At 37.1% G+C, this 21,658-nt stretch overlaps 1 protein-coding gene across 1 annotated transcript in view; it reads left to right on the top strand.

Annotated features, from left to right (window-relative positions):
- Window positions 1–21,658, top strand: part of LOC150091547 (cholesterol transporter ABCA5-like) — a 389,022-nt gene that overhangs the window by 291,852 nt on the left and 75,512 nt on the right. Inside the window, exons 22-23 of the mRNA XM_090376152.1 lie at window positions 10,267–10,473; window positions 16,105–16,277. Of these exons, the coding sequence (XP_090232278.1) occupies window positions 10,267–10,473; window positions 16,105–16,277 (380 nt within the window). The remainder of the gene's footprint in view (window positions 1–10,266; window positions 10,474–16,104; window positions 16,278–21,658) is intronic.

Below are 21,658 nucleotides of genomic sequence, written 5' to 3'. Positions count from 1 at the left end.
ACAGAACCATCTGGTTTGGACAGAGGTGAGAGCACAGATGGGCAAAAGTTGCGGCCAATAGCTTTGGCAAGAGACCAGAATGCTCGGCTACCATTAGGGCAAGAAGCAAGTTTTCTACTCTTAGCCTGTTCAAACTCTAGTTTGGACTGATTAATAACTGCTTTACAATTGTTGCGAGCTTTGGTGTAGGCAGAAAATGAAACTGAAGAATTAGAAACAAGCCAATTACGATATGCAACATTCTTCTCTCTAACAGCCTTAGCACATTTATTGGAAAACCAAGGTTTAGATAAAGGACGAGATTTTAAAGGGGAGTGTGGGATAAAGGATTCCATTCCTGCAAGAATAATTTCACTGACACGATCTGAGCAAACGTTGACATCAGAAGTTTTGAAACAGTAATCCGACCAAGGAAAAGAAGAAAAGAAGTCTCGCAGGTCATCCCATTTTGCATTCTTGTAATGCCAAACAACACGAGGTTGGGAATAGCCATGAGATAAAGGTTACATTGGAGAAGAGACAATCACCAAATTGTGATCTGAAGTGCCTAAAGGACCTCTCACTTCGACCGTGTACTTAGAAGGGTTGTTTGTGAGAAAAAGATCAAGCATATTGGCTGTATGATTAGGATTGTCCGGTATTCTTGTAGGTAAATGAACATTTTGTGCTAGATCATTAGTAATTGCAAAAGCCTCAGCATCTCGACCTGCTGGGTCGGTGTGACTAGAAAACGGAAGCCAGCTGGAGTTGTGAACATTAAAATCACCAAGGAAAATTACCTCACTGTTAGGAAAGTTGGACTGGAGAAAGTCAAGTTGCAAAGAGAGGAAGTCAAAGAGCTCCAAGTGATTAGTGGAGTTGGGAGAACGGTAGAGACAACAGATGAATTTGACACAATGAGGTAGAGAGATTTTAAGCCAGAGAAGATCAAAGAGAGGAGATTCCAAATTGCCAAGTCTCTGACAGGGAATATCAGAACGGACATATGCACAAGTACCACCTTTGAGGCGAAAGGAATCATACAGCGAATAATTTGGGCATCTGAGATGAGCAGTAGTTGAATCAACCGATAACTGAGATTCTGTCAGAAAAAGTACATGGGGTTTGGCAGACTGCAAGTGGAAATGGACATCGTTGAGATTAGAACTGAGACCACGTATATTTGTGAAATGAATTAGGAAGTGCTTGGGAGGTTTAGATCTTTTTGCAGATAAGCTTGCTCTATTAGTTTGACAATTCATGGTGTATTCAATAGTAAGAAAAAGTGGGTGGGACATGCTGTATGAAGTAATGAAATTTTTGGATATGGCGTACACGTGGTAAGAATATACCCAGATCCTTGACATAACATGGCCTCGACAATGCTCCCCGCATACACACTACTCGGACTCCCTCCAGTCACTATCTGGCAGAGTAGAGGTAGTAAGATTATACACTAGCTGATCCGGAAGCCTCCTAGAGAGTTACCAATAGGTTCGGTCCGGTGTACTAACTAGCGGCCGGCCTGCAAACACCGTTTTAGAGCTGTAACCTCGAAATGTAAGGAATATTGGATCTCGCCATGACGTTCATCATAACCTCAAAAGTCATCAATCATGCTGCATGATGGAAGAGAAAGGGAAAGGTTGACCGGAACTTAGCTCTAGAGACTAAACATGGGTTGCACCACTTCAAGCCTCTAATAAGCAAAGTGGTGGTATTTCACCGGTTGATGAGAGTCATCTACCACCTAGTACTGCCTGGTAACATAGAGGGGCGGCATTCCTCCATGTGGTGTGGGTGCCACACCTCGACCCCTGCTTACGTTGGTTCACACCTGGGTGGTCACCCACCATGTACTTGTGCATGGAAGTTATACCTCGGATTATTAACAGTCCCACCATCGTGAAGGTGCAAGCAGAAGATTTGGCTGTCACAGACCGTCTGGACTTCGCCGAAATTGGGTCCACTTGACTTGAATGTCACCCGAATATCAGTTCCATCAGCGTTTTAGACTCCCAGGTAGCAAGTACAGCTTGTCTGGCATATCTGAGAGAATGTCTGTGACAACCTCAAGGACCCAAGGACTCATCTTAGTTAAGTTGCATATTAAACCTATGGTATTGTATCCAGTCAACATGAGTGAATAGTGCATTGCTGAGTCAATTTAGACATATGCACAGGGAAAATGAGAGTAGAAGTGTGTTATATGCTTATCACTATAACGACTAATTATGACTATGATTAATTATGAGAGTGTCCTTGGACTCAGGGGACGTTCCCACGGACTGGAGATGTGCAAATGTATCCCAAATTCACAAAGGGGGATCGAAGGGTGACACGAGTAATTACAGACCAGTTAGTTTAACTTCTGTTCCTGGTAAAATAATGGAGTCACTGGTTCAAGATGCATTGCAGGATCATCTAGACAAGACTGCAGCAATAATTCAGACACAGCATGGGTTTGTTAAGGGAAAGCCTTGTCTGACAAATTTGATAGGATATTATGATGTGGTTACAAAGGAACTGGATGCAAAAAATAATTTTGATATCATATATTTGGATTTCAGGAAAGCTTTTGACACTGTTGCGCATGGAAGACTATTGTACAAATTGTAGCAGAATGGTATTAAGGGTAAGTTGCTACAATGGATAAAAGGATGGTTAAGTGGGAGAAGACAAAGGGTGGTAATCAATGGGTGCTGTTATTAGTGGTGTCCCACAGGGTTCGGTATTAGGTCCACTGTTGTTTTGTATATTTATCAATGATATTGATGAAGGTATATCAGGCTTAATGTCGAAGTTTGCAGATGATACAAAGGTTGGCAGGGTTGTTAATGACAGTAATGGCAGTGTGCTACTGCAAGAGGATATGGATAATTTGGGCTGATGGGCTAAGAAGTGGCAACTGAAGTTTAACCTTGACAAATGCAAAGTACTGCATATGGGTAGAAGTAACCCCAGAGAAACGTACCAACTGTGTGGTACTACACGTAAGGTGGTAGAAAATGAAAAAGACCTGGGAGTAATTGTGCAGGCAGATATGAAGTTTTCTGAGCAATGCAGACAGGCTGCCAGGGTAGGTCATAGGGTTTTTTTCAATGATATATAGGAATTTTGCTAGCAGGGAAAAGGAGGTGATTATCCCTCTGTATAAGGCAATGGTCAGGCCACGCCTTGAGTACTGCATACAGGTCTGGAGGCTTCATTTTAGTAAGGATGTAGATTTACTTGAGCGTGTACAGAGAAGGGCAACAAGATTGGTGAGGGGAATGAAGGGATCCTCTTATCAAGAGAGGCTTAAGTTCTGCAAATTGCAGTGGCTGGAGACTAGGCACCTGCGCGGTGATCTGATTGAGGTATATAAGGCCTTGAATGGGTTCAGTACGCTGAATTCTGATGGGATCCTTCCACTTGTTCAGATTACGAACCTAAGGGGGCATAAATTCAAATTAAGAAAGGACAGATGTAGAATAGATGTGCGGAAATTTGCCTTTAGCCAGCGGGTGGTTAATTGCTGGAACAAACTTCCATCTGTCGTTGTGGAAGTTGATAGGTTGAATAAATTTAAGGAGGAACTGGACAGGCATTTGGAGGGAATGGTGTGATATTTTTTTTTTTTTTTTTTTTGGCTGATGCTGCATAAGCTCATACACTTGCTTTCTTGCATCACATGCCACTACTACTACTACTACTACGAGTATAACAAACAACTTTACAGAAAAAGAGTTGGCCAGTAAATCAGAATGTCTTTAATGTTTGGGATTTTGCTTTTCGGGTATTCATACCTTTTATTAATAATATTAATGAAGGGATATCAGGCTTAATGTCTAAGTTTACAAGTGACAAAGGTCGGCAGGATCATTAATGAGTAATCAAGGTATGATAATGACAAGATCTAGAAAAAACTAGGCAGATAGACTTAGAAATGGCAGTTGAAGTTTAACATTTAGAAATGCAAGGCACTGCATATGGGAAGCAGTAATCCCAGATTAATGTACCAACCGTGTGGTACCACAATCAGGGTAGTGGAAAATAAAAAAGTCCTGGGATTGATTATGCACTCAGATGTGAAGTTCTCTGAGCAGTGCAGATAGGCTGCCTGGACAGCTCAGGGCCTTTTGTTAGCCATTAGCACCGGACATACTCGTATGGGAATGCCAGTTCAAAACATTATTATTTTGAAACTGTCGCAATTCCATGAAATATTTTTCTATATTTTTTATCTATAAATATCAGGAAATGATTCCTATACTGCTGTCAGTGCCAGATGTCTTCAGTACCGATCTTGTAACCGCTGCAAGAGACCAATTTATTTTTCTAGTGACTCATGGAAGTTATCAAATTTTTTTTTAATACAGTGTTTTTTTAATTGTCTTTGTTTTACAATCAAATTTAGAGATATAATATATGCTGTAAGTGTGAACAAAATTTCATTTATTATATTTTTTCTGGTTATTTTTTTTTTGTTTATATCTTATTGTCCTCAAACAGGGATGTTAGGCATTACTGTATATAAGTTTTATTTTTGTTTATAGTGAATCATAAATAGGATGATAATGTAACCGAAGGTTTTTATGGCAAGAATAAATACACCAGACTTGAGAAAGCTATTGAAGACATTGCAAATCAAGAATCTAATGATAATGAGGTTTTTTAAATTTGCATATTACCTCCAAATTTGGATGAGTTGACAGATTACGAAGAGTTTGATGAAGATGTTTTTCAGGACCGTAATTCATTTCCAAAAGAAATTCCTGGTTCTATGGAAATTTCATTTGAAAATACCAATGAAGAAGATGTTTTACCCCCGGAAGAAGATGATGTTCCAGAAGATAAAAGTGATAATGATTCAACAGTATAATACTTGATTTCGAAAAAGAAAAATGGCTGAATAACTGGAATATGCACCTTTCAGAACAAATGAACATTGTTTTACAAGTGAGTTAGATGCTGCGAAAAATGACTTAAAAGATTTGTCCCCACCAAAAATATTCGAAAAACTTTTTAGTGATGAAATCATAGACTATACATGCGAACAAACTATAATATACACTCGACAAAAAACCAATCGTGAATTTACTATCACCAACAAAGAAATGTGAAGTTTTATTGCAATATTGCTTTTGACAGGATATCACAACCTCCTCAAGAAAGAATGCATTGGTCACTGGACGAGGACTTTGGTGTCTCGTGCATTTATAATGCTATGTCAAGAGATCGATATCTAGAAATAAAGAGATTTGTACATCTGGCCAATAATGATGAAATTGTAAATTGTCAAGATCGAATATACAAAGTTAGGCCAATAATGAATATGCTCATAAAAAAATTTTGCCAGTGGGGTGTTTTTCACAAGGATCTGTCAATAGACGAGCCAATGGTGAAGTATTTTGGACATAATCCAGCCAAACAATTTATCAAGGGGAAACAAGTGAAGTTCGGTTACAAAATTTGGATGGTAAGTAGTTCTTCTGGTTATTGCTATGCTTTTGATGCCTATTGCAGAAAACCAACTAAAGAAACCAAAAATGTGAAGAGTATACCTTTAGGTGCAAGAGTGGTTATTGATTTATTGGAACATTTGCCAGATCCATCAAACCACGTAGTTTTCTTCAACAATTATTTTACAACATACTTGTTGATAATATTTTTGAAAAAGAAGAAAATAAGAGCAACAGGAACGGAACTGTGAGGGACAACCGAGTTCAACACTGTCCTATTATGGCTTCTAAAGAAATGAAAAAATGGAAAGAGGTACTTATTACTATAGGTTTGATGTCATCAATGGTGTATTATGTATAAAATGGAAAGATAACAACATATGTTCTATTCTTACCAATTATGATTTTGTTGAACCATTACAGTACGTAAAACTTTGGTCAAAAACTGCAAAAGCTAAGGTCCGTGTAAAACAATTTGCATCTTACAATAGTGGAATGGGTGGTGTAGATACCCATGACCAATGTATATCTTTGTACAGGATAACAGAAAAGCGAGAAGGACCATGAAAATTAATGAAGGCCATCACTTTCCAGAAAAACTTGATAAACAATTAAAATGTTGTGTTTGTCATAGGAAAGCTAGGTGATCATGTAAGAATTGTCAGAAAACAATGTGCATTGAAAAAGGCTGCTTTGAAAAATACCACTTATCTGCCTAACTTCCCCATTTGAGGATACCTGTTTTTCTAAAAAAATAAATATACAGTCGAACCTCTCTTTAACAAACTTCCATGTAGTGAATTCTTCTATGCAGCGAACTTTTTTAATTTCCCCCTGGTCATTACATTGAAAATAGTTTCCACATAACAAAGAAAACTTTCATTTAACGAACTGATTTCAAGACCTGGGTATGCATTGTTCGCACCTCTGGCCTTTAGGAAATAAAGCCTATGCTGTAGAAAGCACGAAATAAGAGCTAAAAGAATTAAGAATTAATCCCTTTAGCTCTTAAAAGCTAAAGGGATTAATTTCATAAATTAAGAGCTGAAACATTCTACAATTTAGTGGGCCTGTAACACCCCTGCAGGAGGAAACTGGCCAACCACAGCATGGGGTAGAAAAAGATGGAAGGTTTTGGGAGAGGGCTTTGCCCAGCATTGGGTCAGCAATGGCTAAATAGAAGAAATAAAATCTATACACTACGGGGAAGTCACACTGGTCAACTATCTATGTGTCCCAATTGGCAAAGATGAAGTCATATTCCTGACATGGACATTGGCTCTAATCAACCTCTTTTTCTACTGTAAGCATCCTATTAGAGAATTAGGAGAGAGTGATTTTCGTTTATCCTGGAAATTCAACTGTTGTTTCAAAAAATGAGTCGTCCACACTTTCACTAAATTTCACCTGTCTCTGTTTACATGGTAGGTACAAGTCCCTAAATCAGTTTTGTTTTATCTGCTGTATAAGGAACCTTACAGTGTCTAAGAGGAAATCCTTGAGTGTAGTGTAAAAAAGTGGAAGTCCTTAATAGTGTAGATCAGGGCTGTAAATGGTATCCCTGTTAGTAGTGTGTCAACTGAAAAACCATGTTTCGATTCTCAAACTGTTTGATGAAACGGGACATAATTATTATTATTTGTAGTAGTAGAGGCACATGATGCAAGAAAGCAAGCATATGAGCTTATTTAGCATCATCTAAAAAAAAATAAAGATTTCACACATCCATGCCCTCTAAAAGTTTGTCCAGTTAATCCTTAAATTTATTTAAGCTATCAATTTAGTGGGCCTTAAAATAAAGGATTTCACACATCCATGCCCTCTAAAAGTTTGTCCAGTTCCTCCTTGAATTTATTTAAGCTATCAACTTCCACAACAGATGGAAGTTTGTTCCAGCAATCAACTATCTGCTGGCTAAAGGCAAATTTCCAGACATCTACTCTACAACTGTCATTCCTCAATTTGAATTTATGCCCCCTCAGGTTTGTAATCTGAGCAAGCGGGAGAATCCTGTGTGAATTCAGTGTGCTCAACCCATTCAAGGCCTTATACACCTCAATCAGATCACCTTGCAGGTGCCTAGTTTCCAGATGCTGCAACTTGCAGAATTTAAGCCTCTCTTGGTAAGAGCACCCGTTTGTTCCTCTCGCCAATATTGTTGCCCTTCTCTGTACTCATTCAAGCAACTCTTCATATTTCCTAAAATGAGGCCTCCAGACCTATACACAGTACTCAATTCGTGGCCTGACCAATGCCTTATACAAAAGGATAATCACCTCCTTTTCCCTACTAGCAAAATTCCTGTATATCATTGACAATACCCCATGACCTGCTCTGGTTGCCTGTCTGCATTGATCAGAAAGCTTCATATCTGACTGCACAATTACTCCCAGGTCTTTTTCATTTTTTACCACCCTAAGTGCAGTACCACACAGTTGGTACATTTCTCTGGGGTTACTTTTACCCATATGCAGTACTTTGCATTTGCCAATGTTAAACTTCCGTTGCCACTTCTCAGACCAACTGCCCAACTTTTCTAGATCCTGTTGTAGTAGCACACTGCCATTACTGTTATTAACAACCCTGCCAACCTTTGGATCATCTGCATACTTGGACACTAAGCCTGATATATCTTCATCATTGATAAATATACAAAACAACAGTGGGCTCAACACTGAACCCTGTGGGACTCCACTAATGACATTAGTGTACGAAGAGCAGCGTCCATTGATTACCACTCTCTGTCATCCTCCACTCAACCACCCTTTTATCCATTGTAGAAACTTGCCTTGAGTATCATACTGCTCCAATTTGTACAGTAGTCCTTGATGCGCAACAGTATCAAAGGCTTTCCTGAAATCCAAATATATGATATCAAAATTATTTTTTGCATCCAGTTCCTTTGTAACCATATCATAGTATCCAATTAAATTTGTCAGACAAGACTTTCCCTTAACAAACCCATGCTGTGTCTGTATTATTACTGCAGTCTTGTCTAGATGATTCTGCAATGCTTCTTTAACCAGTGACTCCATTATATTCCCTGGAACAGAAGTTAAACTAACAGGTCTGTAATTACTCGTGTCAACTTTTGATCCCTGTTTGTGAATTTTAATTCTTTAAAGTGTATGAATACATTGTGTGTATCATGTAGTCATTTTTAATATGATTTTCCTCTCAGTCGAAAGATCTGCATTCAAAAAATAAGATTCTAATTGCTTGGCTAAGTTTATGCCTTCCGGGATGCTTTTTAGTGTAAAATTTGGAACTTCAGAATTTTTATCTGCGCTATCATCCTCTGAACTGATTTGGTTTATCTCTAATGCCATTTCTACCAAATCTGCTTTGCCAGCCACTTTTTCTACCAGTAATTCTTGAATGTCTTCAGAAGTCATATCATCAAAACTTTCTCCACCTACTGACTTAGCAAGTTCTACTGTCATACCGATTCGGTTTTCCGCCAGTTTGACCATATTTCCTGAATAAACTGACTCTGGCCATACATTTTATCAACACACATTTAATGTTGACGGTTTTACTTCTTTGAGCGAGAAAGCTATGATTCTGATACAGTCCACAATTGAAAAAATGTTTCCATGCCTCCATCACTTCAGTAGACTCGGAATCAATTTTTTCCAAAATCCATTGCAACGATTTTTTCTGTAAAAAAAAATTTTAAAGGTTTTAATGCTTTGATCTAATGGCTGAATTAAAGAAGTTGTATTAAGGTGTAGGAACATTACTTCAACATTTTGGATGACTTAAAACTTTCGGATGGCCTGGCACATTATCCAATAGTAATAAACCTTTGAAATCTAGATTTTTGCACTTTAAATAGTTTTCCATAGCTGGCACAAAACAATTTAGAAACCATTCTTTAAATAAATCGGCAGTTACCCAAATTATGACTAAGTTCCTTAGGCATAATTTAGGCTGGAATTTAATTCACAACAAATAAGTTATTCCAATACGGTTCTTAAGAACAAAGTTCAGTAATACATACCCAGAAAAATTTATAAACGATCATATAAAAACCAAAATACCCTTACAAAAACTTAAAGGTCACAAATTGCACGCCTTGAAGTCAATTTTTTGTCTGGAACAAGCACAAGTTCAATAGCACAAAACCTAACACGGGGATTTCCTAATAATTTTTTTGCATAACGACTAGCGAGTCAACAGTGGGGATTCACAAGAAAGAATGGAAATGTTGAAAAATTACATCCAACATAATAGTAGGGTTTTCTCATCTCAAAAATACTGTGTTATGCAAGGTTTGCCGCAATTCTCTAACCGTGTGTTAGAGCAAAACTGTGTTATGTAAGTACCGTGTTGTGCAAGGATTGCCGTAATTTATCAATCGTGTTAGAGCGAAACCATGTTGTAGAAGTACCGTGTTATACAGGGGTTGCCTGTAGTAGGAAATCTCTAGTAATTTAATCATATGTGCACCCTTTTCTGCAATTATATGATTCAGATGTAGATTATGAAAATTTTGTTTGAAATGATAGTGAGTATGGGCTTGGCACACCCAGGGTCCTGAGCTGGATATCATCATTCTTCTCTTTCTTGGTGATTCCCTTCTCTCTCTCTCTCACTCTCTCTCTCTCTCTCTCTCTCTCTCTCTCTCTCTCTCTCTCTCTCTCTCTCTCTCTCTCTTAGGGTAACTCGGGAATTTTTTTATTTTTTGGCTGGTGCAGCATAAGCCTCAGGCTTCCTTGCACCATATAGCTAATAATAATAATAATGGTGTGGAGAAATAATGAAATAATGGTGTAAAGAAGACTGAAAAAATCACCGTTTCAAACTATTATATTATAATTCTTTCTCTCTTCTTTCATAGCTTCCTACATTACTAATGCATCAGCTAAGGAAAGTTTATTGTGAAGAAAAGTTTTGCAAAGATGCAAAGAAAGTCAAAGTTGCTGTTCGCAATCTTAGCATCACAGTTGAGGCAGGGAGTATTTTTGGACTTCTTGGACCAAACGGAGCCGGAAAGACTTCAACAATAAAGATAGTTACTGGTGAGGAGGTGGCATCATCTGGAAAGGTAATCAAAAATTGTAGATCTATATAATGTAATTAATATATGGTTAAATAAGCATAACAATATTGGTAGGGTTTTTTTATACATAGTTAATAAATGTCTAATACTTCAACAGAAACTTGGAGTTAAAGCCATTTAACTGTATTAATTTAAAAAAAAATTATAGCATTGAAAATAGGTAATAAATATGTAATAGTCTATAAAAGACATAGACTGTTAATGTTTCTTATAATAAAGATAGTTGTTCTGGAAATAGCATTTTTGGAAAGATAATAAAATTATATATATATAATGTATAATTTATGTGTGATTATACAAGGTCATCAATATTGACAAAGATATTTTAGGCATTGTTAATGAATGTTTTGTTAGAAAAAACTTTCAGTTAAAGCTATTTAACTTTATTAGCATAAAAAAAAACTTTTAATTTGTTGATTATACTTGGTGATACTTTTAATAATATTATACTTGGTGATACGATTATACTTAGTGATAAATATATAAAATCTAGGGTAAGCTTCAACTTGCATATAATGCTTTTGAAGGTGAGATATTTTTTTCATCATTATAAGTGCACATAATTTGATTAAATGTCTGAATAAATTATTATTGAAAATTCATTTTTGTGTGATATCATTGTGACACTGTCATGCTGGGATAGTAGGTCAGCATTCACGGATCAGGTTTCTATTGCTTTATCATAAAAGGCCATAAAATCAAGAAATGTTTTTATCACAACTGCTTTATGTCTGGATTGTATACCAGAAACATTATGCTATGGCTAAGCTGCCATAGGATTTCCCTTCTGAATGCTGTTTTGTATACCTGATGTAGAACACATGCCACTCCTTTCTAAAAAAATAGGATCACAGGATACCCCTTCTTGAGGCAAGTACCCACCAGATAGAATGCACTCAAGGTATTCAGGGATATTTGGAAATAAGGCAGGACTTTTGTGGCAACAACTTTCAGATCTAACATGCTCTTCTAGCTTTAGCTTGCCATGGCAACACATCTCGTGTGAATTTAAAGTAGTGGCAACAGCCCCTTGAATGATGGCATTTTAGATCAAATTAAAGATTTCCACAGGTTATATAACACGAAAGCAAGTTTTGGAGTGCACGACTAACTAGCATCTTGGAGCCTCAGGTTGAATTCATTTTCTGATATCTATGCAGGGAAAGTTAGTTTGAACCTTCTGGCTCCAGTCCTACACCTCTGGCAATCCACCTAATGATCTTTACCATGATCCCAACATGTTTCTGGCTTATACAATAACTTCTTTTATGAAATTGAGTGAAATGCTTTGCTAAAGTACAAATAAACAGTGTCAAAATAGCTAACCAATTTAGTTAAACAAGATTTTCCCCTAACAAAACCATACTATGTTTCCTTCAGAATATTATTTTTATCCATTGTTATTGCCCCTCCATTGCATTCTTGATCATTGCCTCCATGATTTTCCCTACTACTCAAGTCAGACTGACGAATCTGTAATTACCCCAGGGGCTCACATCTGGTGAGTATGGGCTTGGCACACCCAGGGTCCTCAGCTGGATATCATCATTCTTCTCTTTCTTGGTGATTTCCTTCTACTACTTCTCTCTCTCTCTCTCTCTCTCTCTCTCTCTCTCTCTCTCACACACACACACACACACACACACACACACACACACACACACACACACACACACACACACACACACACACACACACACACACACACACAGGGTATCCCAGAAATTTTTTTTGGCTGGTGCAGCATAAGCCTCAGGCTTCCTTGCACCATATGGCTAATAATAATAATAATAATAAAACCCACTTTGCCTTTATGTCTTGGCGATATGCTGACACTTCTCCAATCCAAAAGCATCTTCCCTAAGTCCAATGATTCATTCATAATCAATGTTAATGATTATGAATGAATTGTTGAAAGACAGTGAACTGTCTTTCAGCCTCCCTGAAAATTGCTGGATACTTGACGTCATCTCAAGTGGGCCTGATTTTCCTTTAGTTTTTCCAATTACAGTTTTTCTAATATCATATTTCCCAGCTACACATGCACAGTTTCTTCTTCCCATGAATATTCTTTCCTCTGTAAAAATCAGGTCAAAAAACCTGTTCTGTTCTTGAGAGACATGTTACAGGTTATCAAATACTTTCCCATGTCTGTTACATAAGTGCCCATTCTGATTCATTTGTTTCCTCTTTATATTCACATATTTTAAAAACTCTTTGCCTCTGCTTTTTGCTCTCTTAGGCAGTTACTACATTGATGTTGAACTACTTTTCTTTTCTAGTCTTGGACCCAAGCCTGGATAAATGGTGAGGGTTGACGTCAGGAAAGGCATCCGGTCGTAAAAACTGTGCCAAAACCAATAGATGTGTTCCGGTTAAGAAGTTAATCCAACTAGAGGAGAAGAAGAGGATGTAAAGTGTGAATTATAGGAACATTGAATGCCGACCCCATATAACGTGGGAAAAGGCGAAGACGAAGAAGAAGAAGAAGGCAGTGATTTCTCATATTTGGCCTTTGTCAGTGTAACTCTTTCTCTGATACTATTTCAGATCAGTTTATAGCTATTGTTGTTTTCAATAATTTCTGTTGCTCTATAACTTTCTCATGCCATTTTTTTTCTCCTGCATTAAACTTGCCAGCTTCTTATTCATCCATCCATCTCATTATCATACCTCATGCTGTATTTTCTTAATGGTATATGTTCACTTGTGGCTTCTATGACTATTCCTTTAAAAGTATTCCATAATTCTCCTGTATTTGCCTTCCCTGTATATTAAATGCAATGTAGTGGCTTACACCATCAGTCTCCTTTCCTGGAAATTAAAATCCATGCCTTTGCCTCTAACAACTATGGTCTGCTCCATCCCCCCCCACCATCCAATTTAGAACCCTGTGATCACTCCATGTTAAAGTTTCCTGTATTGTCAGTCCTGTGATATCTGATAATCAGGTCTAGAGTATTCTTTCCCCCTAGTACTTTTTCTAATGTTCTAATATAAATAACAATCATCTAATTTGTCTAGTTCTTCCTTAATTATTCAAACTACCCATTTCCACAACATCAGAAGGAAGTTTGTTCCAACAATCAAGTACTTGCTAGCAGAAGGAAAATTTCTGTACAATCTGTTCTGCAACCATTCTTATTCAATTTAAATTCAACGTCATGCATCACATGATTACATTCCCTTTGCTTAGATTTGAATAAGTATGCTCCAATGCACAGAACTTTATCAATCTTTAATAAAGAAGCCAGACTGTTTGTGTGTACAGTGGGGCCTCGACTTACGATGACGTCAACATCTGATATTCTCAGAAACCGACATACCTTCCAAATGATCGTTTATTTTAAGGACCGATGATATTTGCAGGTACCAACAGCTTTCCGATATAGCTGGAACAATACATGGATGGAAATTTTCAGACGTGTGGTGCACGGAACATCACTCGTACACTTGTTCTCAACCAATTAGTATCTTTTTTATTGTTCAACAATGTTACTGTTCAACATGTGGCGAGCGGAACATCACTCATATGATTATTTCAGATCTCTGACGATCTGAAACTTAAAGCTCCATCAACCAGTAGCAGTGCTGTTCAATTTGAAGACTTTAAAGTCAGCAGAGGCTGGTTTGAGCTCTTCAAAAAAAGGGCGAATGTCAAAAGTGTTGAAAAACATGGGGAGGCATCCAGTACTGATTAAAAAGCAGCTGAGACCTTTAAAATTGAATTCCAAGAGTTTGTTGATCAGGAGGATTATCTTACCCACCAGGTTTTTTTAACGTTGATGAAACCGGCCTCTTCTGGAAGTGAATGCCCAGGAGAATATACATCACTGAGAATGAGGCTAGTTTACTTGGGAATAAGCCTATGAAAGATAGGCTCACTTTCCTTTTGGGTGCCAGTGCCTCTTGAAATTTTAAGCTGAAGCCTTTGCTTGTGTATCACTCTAACACTCCAACAGTATTTAAACAACAAAACAAGGTCAACAAAGGTATGCTGGGAGTGTTTTGGTGCAGTAACAAGAGGGCCTGGGTTACAGGATATACCTTCAGTGAATAGGAGCTTGAAGTTTTCTACCCTTCAGTGAAGAGTTATCTTGAGAAAAATAAGCTTCTGCTGAAGGCACTGCTCCTACTGGATAATGCACCAGGCCATGATCCCAACCTTCTTCAATCTCTTGAGGCACAATTTAACTTTGTTCAAGTCAAATTTTTGCCACTCAACAGCACACCTCTTCTTCAACCAATGGACCACCAGCAAGTGATTGCAAACTTCAAGAAAATATACACTATGAAAATGTTTGCAAATCGCTTTGCAGCAACCTCTGGTGAAAATGCTGTCACTCTCAAAGATTTTTGGAGGTTGAAGTTCAACGTACTGGACTGTGTGAGGCTGACTGTAAGTTCTTGGAATGATGTTTCCACCAGGTGCTGAAATTCAGCTTGGAAAAACATCTGGCTTTTATTTAGCTATAATGTTGACAGAATTGATGATGATGGTGCTTTGACAAATGATATTATCACTCTTGTAAATCAATGGGTCTGAAGGTTGACAAAGAGGATGTGGAGGACCTTATTGACGCTTATGGGCGTGAGCTAACAACAGAGGAGCTACAAGAATTGGAAAAAATTATGGAGTGACAATGGAGAGGAAGAAAAAGACACCCAAAAAGTGTCAGACGAAGAGTTGAAGACTGCCATTTCTTGTTGGGAGCATTTAAGAGAAGTGGTAAAAAAATTCCCCGACATTGAAAACACCGAAGTCATTTCTTACTTCAGGAAGCTACAAAAAAAAAAATGTCGTCAAAAACAGTCCACTTTGGACAGTTTCTTTGCCATTAGCGACAAAAGACTGAAAAGACACCTGACGCTTCATATAGTCCCACCACCACCACCACTATGCACCATTGATTTCATCAGCTCTGCACTTCAAGTCTAAGGTAAATGCTAATTTATTGTTTGTTTTTTATTTTAAAGTGTTTTTTGACTATTTATTAAATAATCTTTATAAAATATTATTTAATAAATAGTCATTCTCATTTTTAATGTAAAAATACAAGTATAATATGTAAGAAATACCTATTTAATGTGTTGTTGGGGAACGAATTACAGAAAATCAATGTTCAGTATTATTGGTTTCAACATAAAATGGGTTTTGTGGAACGAATTACTATTGGACGTTGGAGCCCCCACTGTAATTTACAGTAGAGTTCAGTAGCAACCATTATATGTAACACCAAATGCATCCTCATTCATTGGAGAAATTTAATGCGAGGATAAGTATGAATGAGCTTCCTGTTGCTCAAGGACTTTGAAATATAACATAAAAAAAAACTGTGAATAAGTGGTATAAGGTGTAATTTACAATTTTTTTTTTTTAGCATTTTTTCTTGCAAGTTTTAATTTTTTAAAAAATTATTTTAAATATATCTAAAGAAAGAAAAATGGTATACATTTTTAAGTATTACACATCTTGCATACAATCTTTTGAGGGTTTTTTTTCCTCTCAATTTGTATGTAACAAGCCAGTCATTTTATTGCAGCAAGTATAACCAGGTATGAATTTTATATATATGTTTATGGTAATTTTATTTTATTTTATCTCTGTATATTCAGGTAGTCATTGGAGGCCATAACACTACTGTAAATATTAGTAAAGCCCTTAGTCATCTTGGATATTGTCCTCAGCATAGCCCTTTTTGGAAACAGATAACATTAGAAGAGCATTTACAGTTTTATGCTAGTATTAAGGGTGTGCCTAAGGAAAAACTGAGGAGCGAATGTGATGGGTAAACTTATTTTATATGACTTATTTTATATCTAAATCCAGTTTGGTAACTTGTCATTTAGCTAACATAAATATTTTTTTATTTTTTTTTTCCAGTGCAACAAAAGCCTATGACTTCCTTGCACTATATGGCAAACACTATTACTATCTGTTATACCAGATGCCAAATTTAAAAATAATGATATGACTCACATTAATGGCATTTCTATGTAAGGAGCTTAAATGGATTTTTTTATCAAAAATTTTAAATGCAGTTTTCTGCAAGTACCTAATTTCTCTTATTTTTGCACTAAAAGTCTCAAGTTATGCCTCTTAATCTTATTGAAAATCGTGAGAGATGAATAGGAGGTTCATGGAATATGAAGGTAGTTTGTATCTTCATAAAAAAAAATTTCCTCTATATCATATGATGATTATTATCATAAACATGTGATTAAATCAGTACCACCAACTGAACTGTTCGTTGCTAAGTACATTTAACAGTATGAAATTGACTATTTGCATTTTGGAAAACCTTTTGTAACTTTGCTTTTACAGAACAAGCATAGCTTGAAATTTTTATACATCTTAACATTCACTTTCTGTGTTTCAGCATGCTTCAGTCCCTCCATGATAAAAGCCAAAGGTTTGGTTTATGTTCACATTAGAGACAACACCATTATCCATTAACCGAAGTTGCTGATATTTTTAAACAAATGGCATCACCAAAATGTAAATTTGACATTTGTTTACGACTGAGTCACATTGAGACAATTGTTTAAAGACTGCTGGTCTCTCAAAAGATGACAGAGGTCAGTGATCTCATTTAGCAGATATGCTGATCTGTGAATAATTTATCAAATTAAGTGAGCAGCAAAATAGTTTGGAAGAAATATTTCCAGATTAACATGTAACAAAAGTTGTGTACCTTTAATACCTTATGTATTAGGCCATATTTGCTGTACACACCACAATAGTAATGGGTTTGAGATTATATTTCAATTCCAACATTGAAATAATTTGAAAATTTTGTGCATTTTTTTTGTTCCATCTTTGAGAGTGCTTTGGTCCCTTTTTGCGGCGTCAGTAGTTCAGAGTTGGCCAATTAGGAGGAACAAACATTCTCAAATATGAAAATTGACAACTTTCAAATTATTTCAATGCCTGATTTGAAATTTAACACTACATCCTTTACTGTTTTGCTGTGTAGGGAAAATATGACCAAGTATTAAGGATTAAAGGTGCACACAACTTTTTTTTTGTCTAATTTTGTTTAAATTTTTCTTCTGTACATTGCTCACTTAGATATGACACATTATTTACAAATTGGCACATTTGTTTGCTAGTTAAGGCCACCCATTCCGTTCCACACGAGAACACTGCCTTCACTGTAACTGTCCTTTTCTCTGATGTTGGAGGGATGGTACTGCATTCCTTGTTGTCTTGAGATGAAATAACATTTATAACCTGTTTTTAGGCTAAAACAGGACTCATCAGAGAACAGAAATGTACCCCATTTTTCAAAGCTCCAAGTCACGTGTTCACAGCACCAGTTTCTACATGGTCAGCAGTGGTTTGGGATTAATGGGATACAAACTATTGGCATCTTTGCTTTGAGTCCACTAGAATTGAGCTTTCTTAACACAGTCCAGTTGGAAATGTTTTCACCTATGTCTGCAGCAACCTCAAGAGACAGTTAATGACAGGACATTGTAGAGTTCAGTCTTACTGTTAGAGCCAGATAGCAGTTCGTTTTGGTTGACAACCTCAGGTGACTTTGGCCAGCTCTTCTTGTCATGGTACTTATCTCCTGAAACTGCTTCCATAGTTTCGAGATGACACTGCATGACACATTAAGCAATGTGCTACCTCTGCCTGCAACTGCCTGGCTTTAAGTCATTCAATGGCCCGCCATCTCAAAGAATCATCTAAACGACAATGACTTGCCATCCTGAGTACTAAGCCGTGGCTATCCCATTGAGCAAACCAAAAAACAGGAATGAAGTGATGTGGTCGCAACATGTGTTTTTATAAGCATGAATAATTTGCATAATGTGTGGCTGTGTAAGGTGATAGACCGATTCGATTTCTATTGGATACTTGAAATATACATGCCAGGATGCCTATTATATCAAATATTTGCCCTCAGCTACACTGAAAAACATTTTGTTCTGTTAATTTTGTCAAGCAGTATATTAGGATAACTTGAATAAGGAAAACTTTCTAAAACAGCAATTTATTAACTTATATCGGGTTGCATTAAGCAGACAGATTTATGAAGTTGAATATAAATAAAAAACATTATTTTTTATTTTTTTATCTTTATCTGATAATAATATACAAAACTCTGGCCCACCTAACACAATGGTGGTGGCAAGTCACTTGACAGATGACTCTCAAAAATAATAACTCTGCTTCAACTGTTAATTAGTGATTAAAAATCTGAAATATTTTCCCTTTCTAAATGCAGACAGGTTTTACTGTAGTCATCTCTGCTGAATTTTTAGTTTTTGCAGAGTAATTGAGTGCGAAAATGTGTCAGCTGACCTGCCACCTTTTTCATCTATTAGAGTAGCTGGTCACCTGACTCAGGACCCTCCAAAAAGTTTTAAATTATGTGTTTGTTTCTTTTTAGTTTCAGGTTACTTGTTTTTACTCTACCACTAGTTCAATAAGCAGGAGGTTTATTGAACTAATGGAAGAGTAAAATGGATATGTCCGTTCAGTAAACATCTACAATCTTACCCTGGTTCTTTTTTTGGAAGATTAATTACTGTTTTCACAATATCATAAAACCCATTATTTTCTCACATGGCTGTACTTTTGTGGGAAACAATATATGTAATATCAAATTTCCCACACTGTGAAATAAATCTGAGATAAATTTCTGAAATATCTGAAATAAATCTGAAATAAATTTTGAAAAAAAATATGAAAATGGAGGTGAATAATAGTATTTAATAAAATATTATATAAATTTTTTAATGTATTTTAGTATTAAGCTTACACATTTTTAGCCAAAAAAAAAAAAAAAGTCACCTGTCCATCCCCTCCAATAGTTTGTCTAGTCCTTCACTCATAAACTGCTCACTTCAGCAACACCAGATGAAAGTGTGTTCCAACAATCAACTGCCTGCAGACCAAAGGCAAACTTCCATACATCTGTTCTGCAACCATCCTTTCTTAATTTGAATTTATGCCTGGTCATGAGTGTAGGCTAAGCAAGAGGAAGAATTCCATCAGATTAAGTTTATCACTCTGTCCATTCAAAGCCTTAAACAACTCAGTCAGATCTCCTTGCATGTGCCTAGACCAAGGAACTCAAACCTGAGAACACATACTGCACAATTGCCCATTCTACACTGACCTGCGTTTCAATCTCCACATTCAAACTGGAATCTCCACCACAAAGGATACTCCTTCCTTGATCACCACTAGAGAAAACTTCTTGGCATTCTCTCAGTTTACCAATAAAATCTTCAAGAGAAGAACTCTACTCCCACAGACCTGTTGCTGTATTCAGCCTACACTGGAATCTACTCACACAGGACCAACTGCCTACTTACGATGACCCCTCCAATGACTGACTTGTCCATATGCCAGAACTTTTGCTAGCATCCGATCTTGACTTCCCTTACTGCTGACTAACCAGACTTGATTTATTGCTCGGTATTTGAGTTTACTTCCTGGTCTTGACAAATACAAATTGATTGCTGACCCCATCTTGGGGTTGGATCTACTGCTGACCTAGCATTGCCTTGGGTGGGATTTCTTTGACTCTGCTGGCTCTAAAAACATTCTCGGAGTTTTTGATAACTTCACTTCTTAAGTGTCTTATATCTTTCAGCTTCCAAAAGTATGCCTCATTCATCAATCCCCTTTCTTTCTTTTCTCTCCCACCCCCATCCATGATCCAAAATTTATCCTGGTTTCCTTCCTACTCATTTTAATGTTTCATCCCAGCTACTACAGAATTCTCTGCTGGGAAATCCAGCAAGAGACCTTGTGTGTGCAGAACCTGGTGCACTTCCTTGTGGTGCAGGAGGCAGCTAATCAGGTGTTTACCAATCCCTGGCTGCCAAGTCACCAGTTGCTAAGCCACAACATTCCAATGCAATCCTTCATCACACTTCTCACAAATCCACACTTCAACTTCATGGCCCGCAATAGCTTCTGCCAAGTACAGATGACACAATGGTGAATGGGGGAAACCCTAGAGACCACGTACAAGTACATATGACATGTTGGCATTATGCTTTCTGTACACATTAGTATTAGCAATGGATACATGGTGCAAGGAAGCCTATGGCTTGTGCTGCACCAGCCAAAAAAATAATAATAATAAAATAAAAATAATGATAATAAAATAATAATAATAATAATAATAATAATAATAAGAGAAAAGGAAATAGACAACCTATGCATTTCCCTCCTCCTGTAGGTAATTATCCAGCCGACCTTTGAACTTCCCCAAACTGTCACCTCTACCACCCATGTAGATAACTTATTCCAGTAATTTATAACTCACTGGCTAAAATAAAAATTCCTGCAATCCAGCTTAAACATCTTCCCCCCAATAACTTGAAGTTATGGCCCCTAGTTCTAGAATAATTTATAACCATGAAAATTTCGTCTTCATTCATTTTACTTATGCCTCTCAGAGTCTTAAACACCTCAATCAAGTCTCCTCTAAGGTGCCTAGTTTCCAAGCTCAGCAACCCACATATTCAAAGTCTCATATGGATGCCCTTTTTCTGATCTCACCAGACGAGTTATCCGTCTTTGGACTCTTTCAAGAAGCACAATGTCTTTCTTTAGTTGTGGTCTCCATACTTGAACACAGTGTATAATGGGCCCCATACAGCCTTATATAATGGGATTATGACATCCTTATCTCTACTAGCAATTGTTCAATAAATCATTGATAGGACATCATGGGCATTCCTTGCAACCAGTCTACAGTGCTCAGAGAACTTAGTGTCCGACTGTATCATAAATTTTTTATATACATCCAAGTCCCTTTCCTCCACTACCAGCTTTAGTTCAACTCCACCAAGTGAATAAGTTATTCTGGGGTTACTGTTCCCCAGATATAATACCTTCCACTTTGCTGGATTAAAGCATAGCTGCTATTTTTCTGACCACCCCTGAAGTCTATCTAGGTCACTCTGAAGAAGCTCTGCTTGGCAGTGATCATTAACTACTCTACCAATCTTTACATTATCTGCAAATTTAGACACCATGCCCTCTATCCCTTCATTGATGTCATTTATGAAAATCAAAAACAATAGTAGTCTTAATACTGATCCTTAGGGAACCCTACTTCTTACATCAACCCAATATAAGGAATAACCAGTGCTTTTTTTGGGACGGTACGCAACGGTACGGCGTACCAGCACCTTT

The sequence above is a fragment of the Mastigoproctus giganteus genome, chromosome 1 (assembly GCF_048544385.1).
Source record: "Mastigoproctus giganteus isolate SK-2022 chromosome 1, ASM4854438v1, whole genome shotgun sequence".
NCBI lineage: Eukaryota > Metazoa > Arthropoda > Arachnida > Uropygi > Thelyphonidae > Mastigoproctus > Mastigoproctus giganteus.
This window is presented reverse-complemented; position numbering and strand designations above follow the sequence as displayed.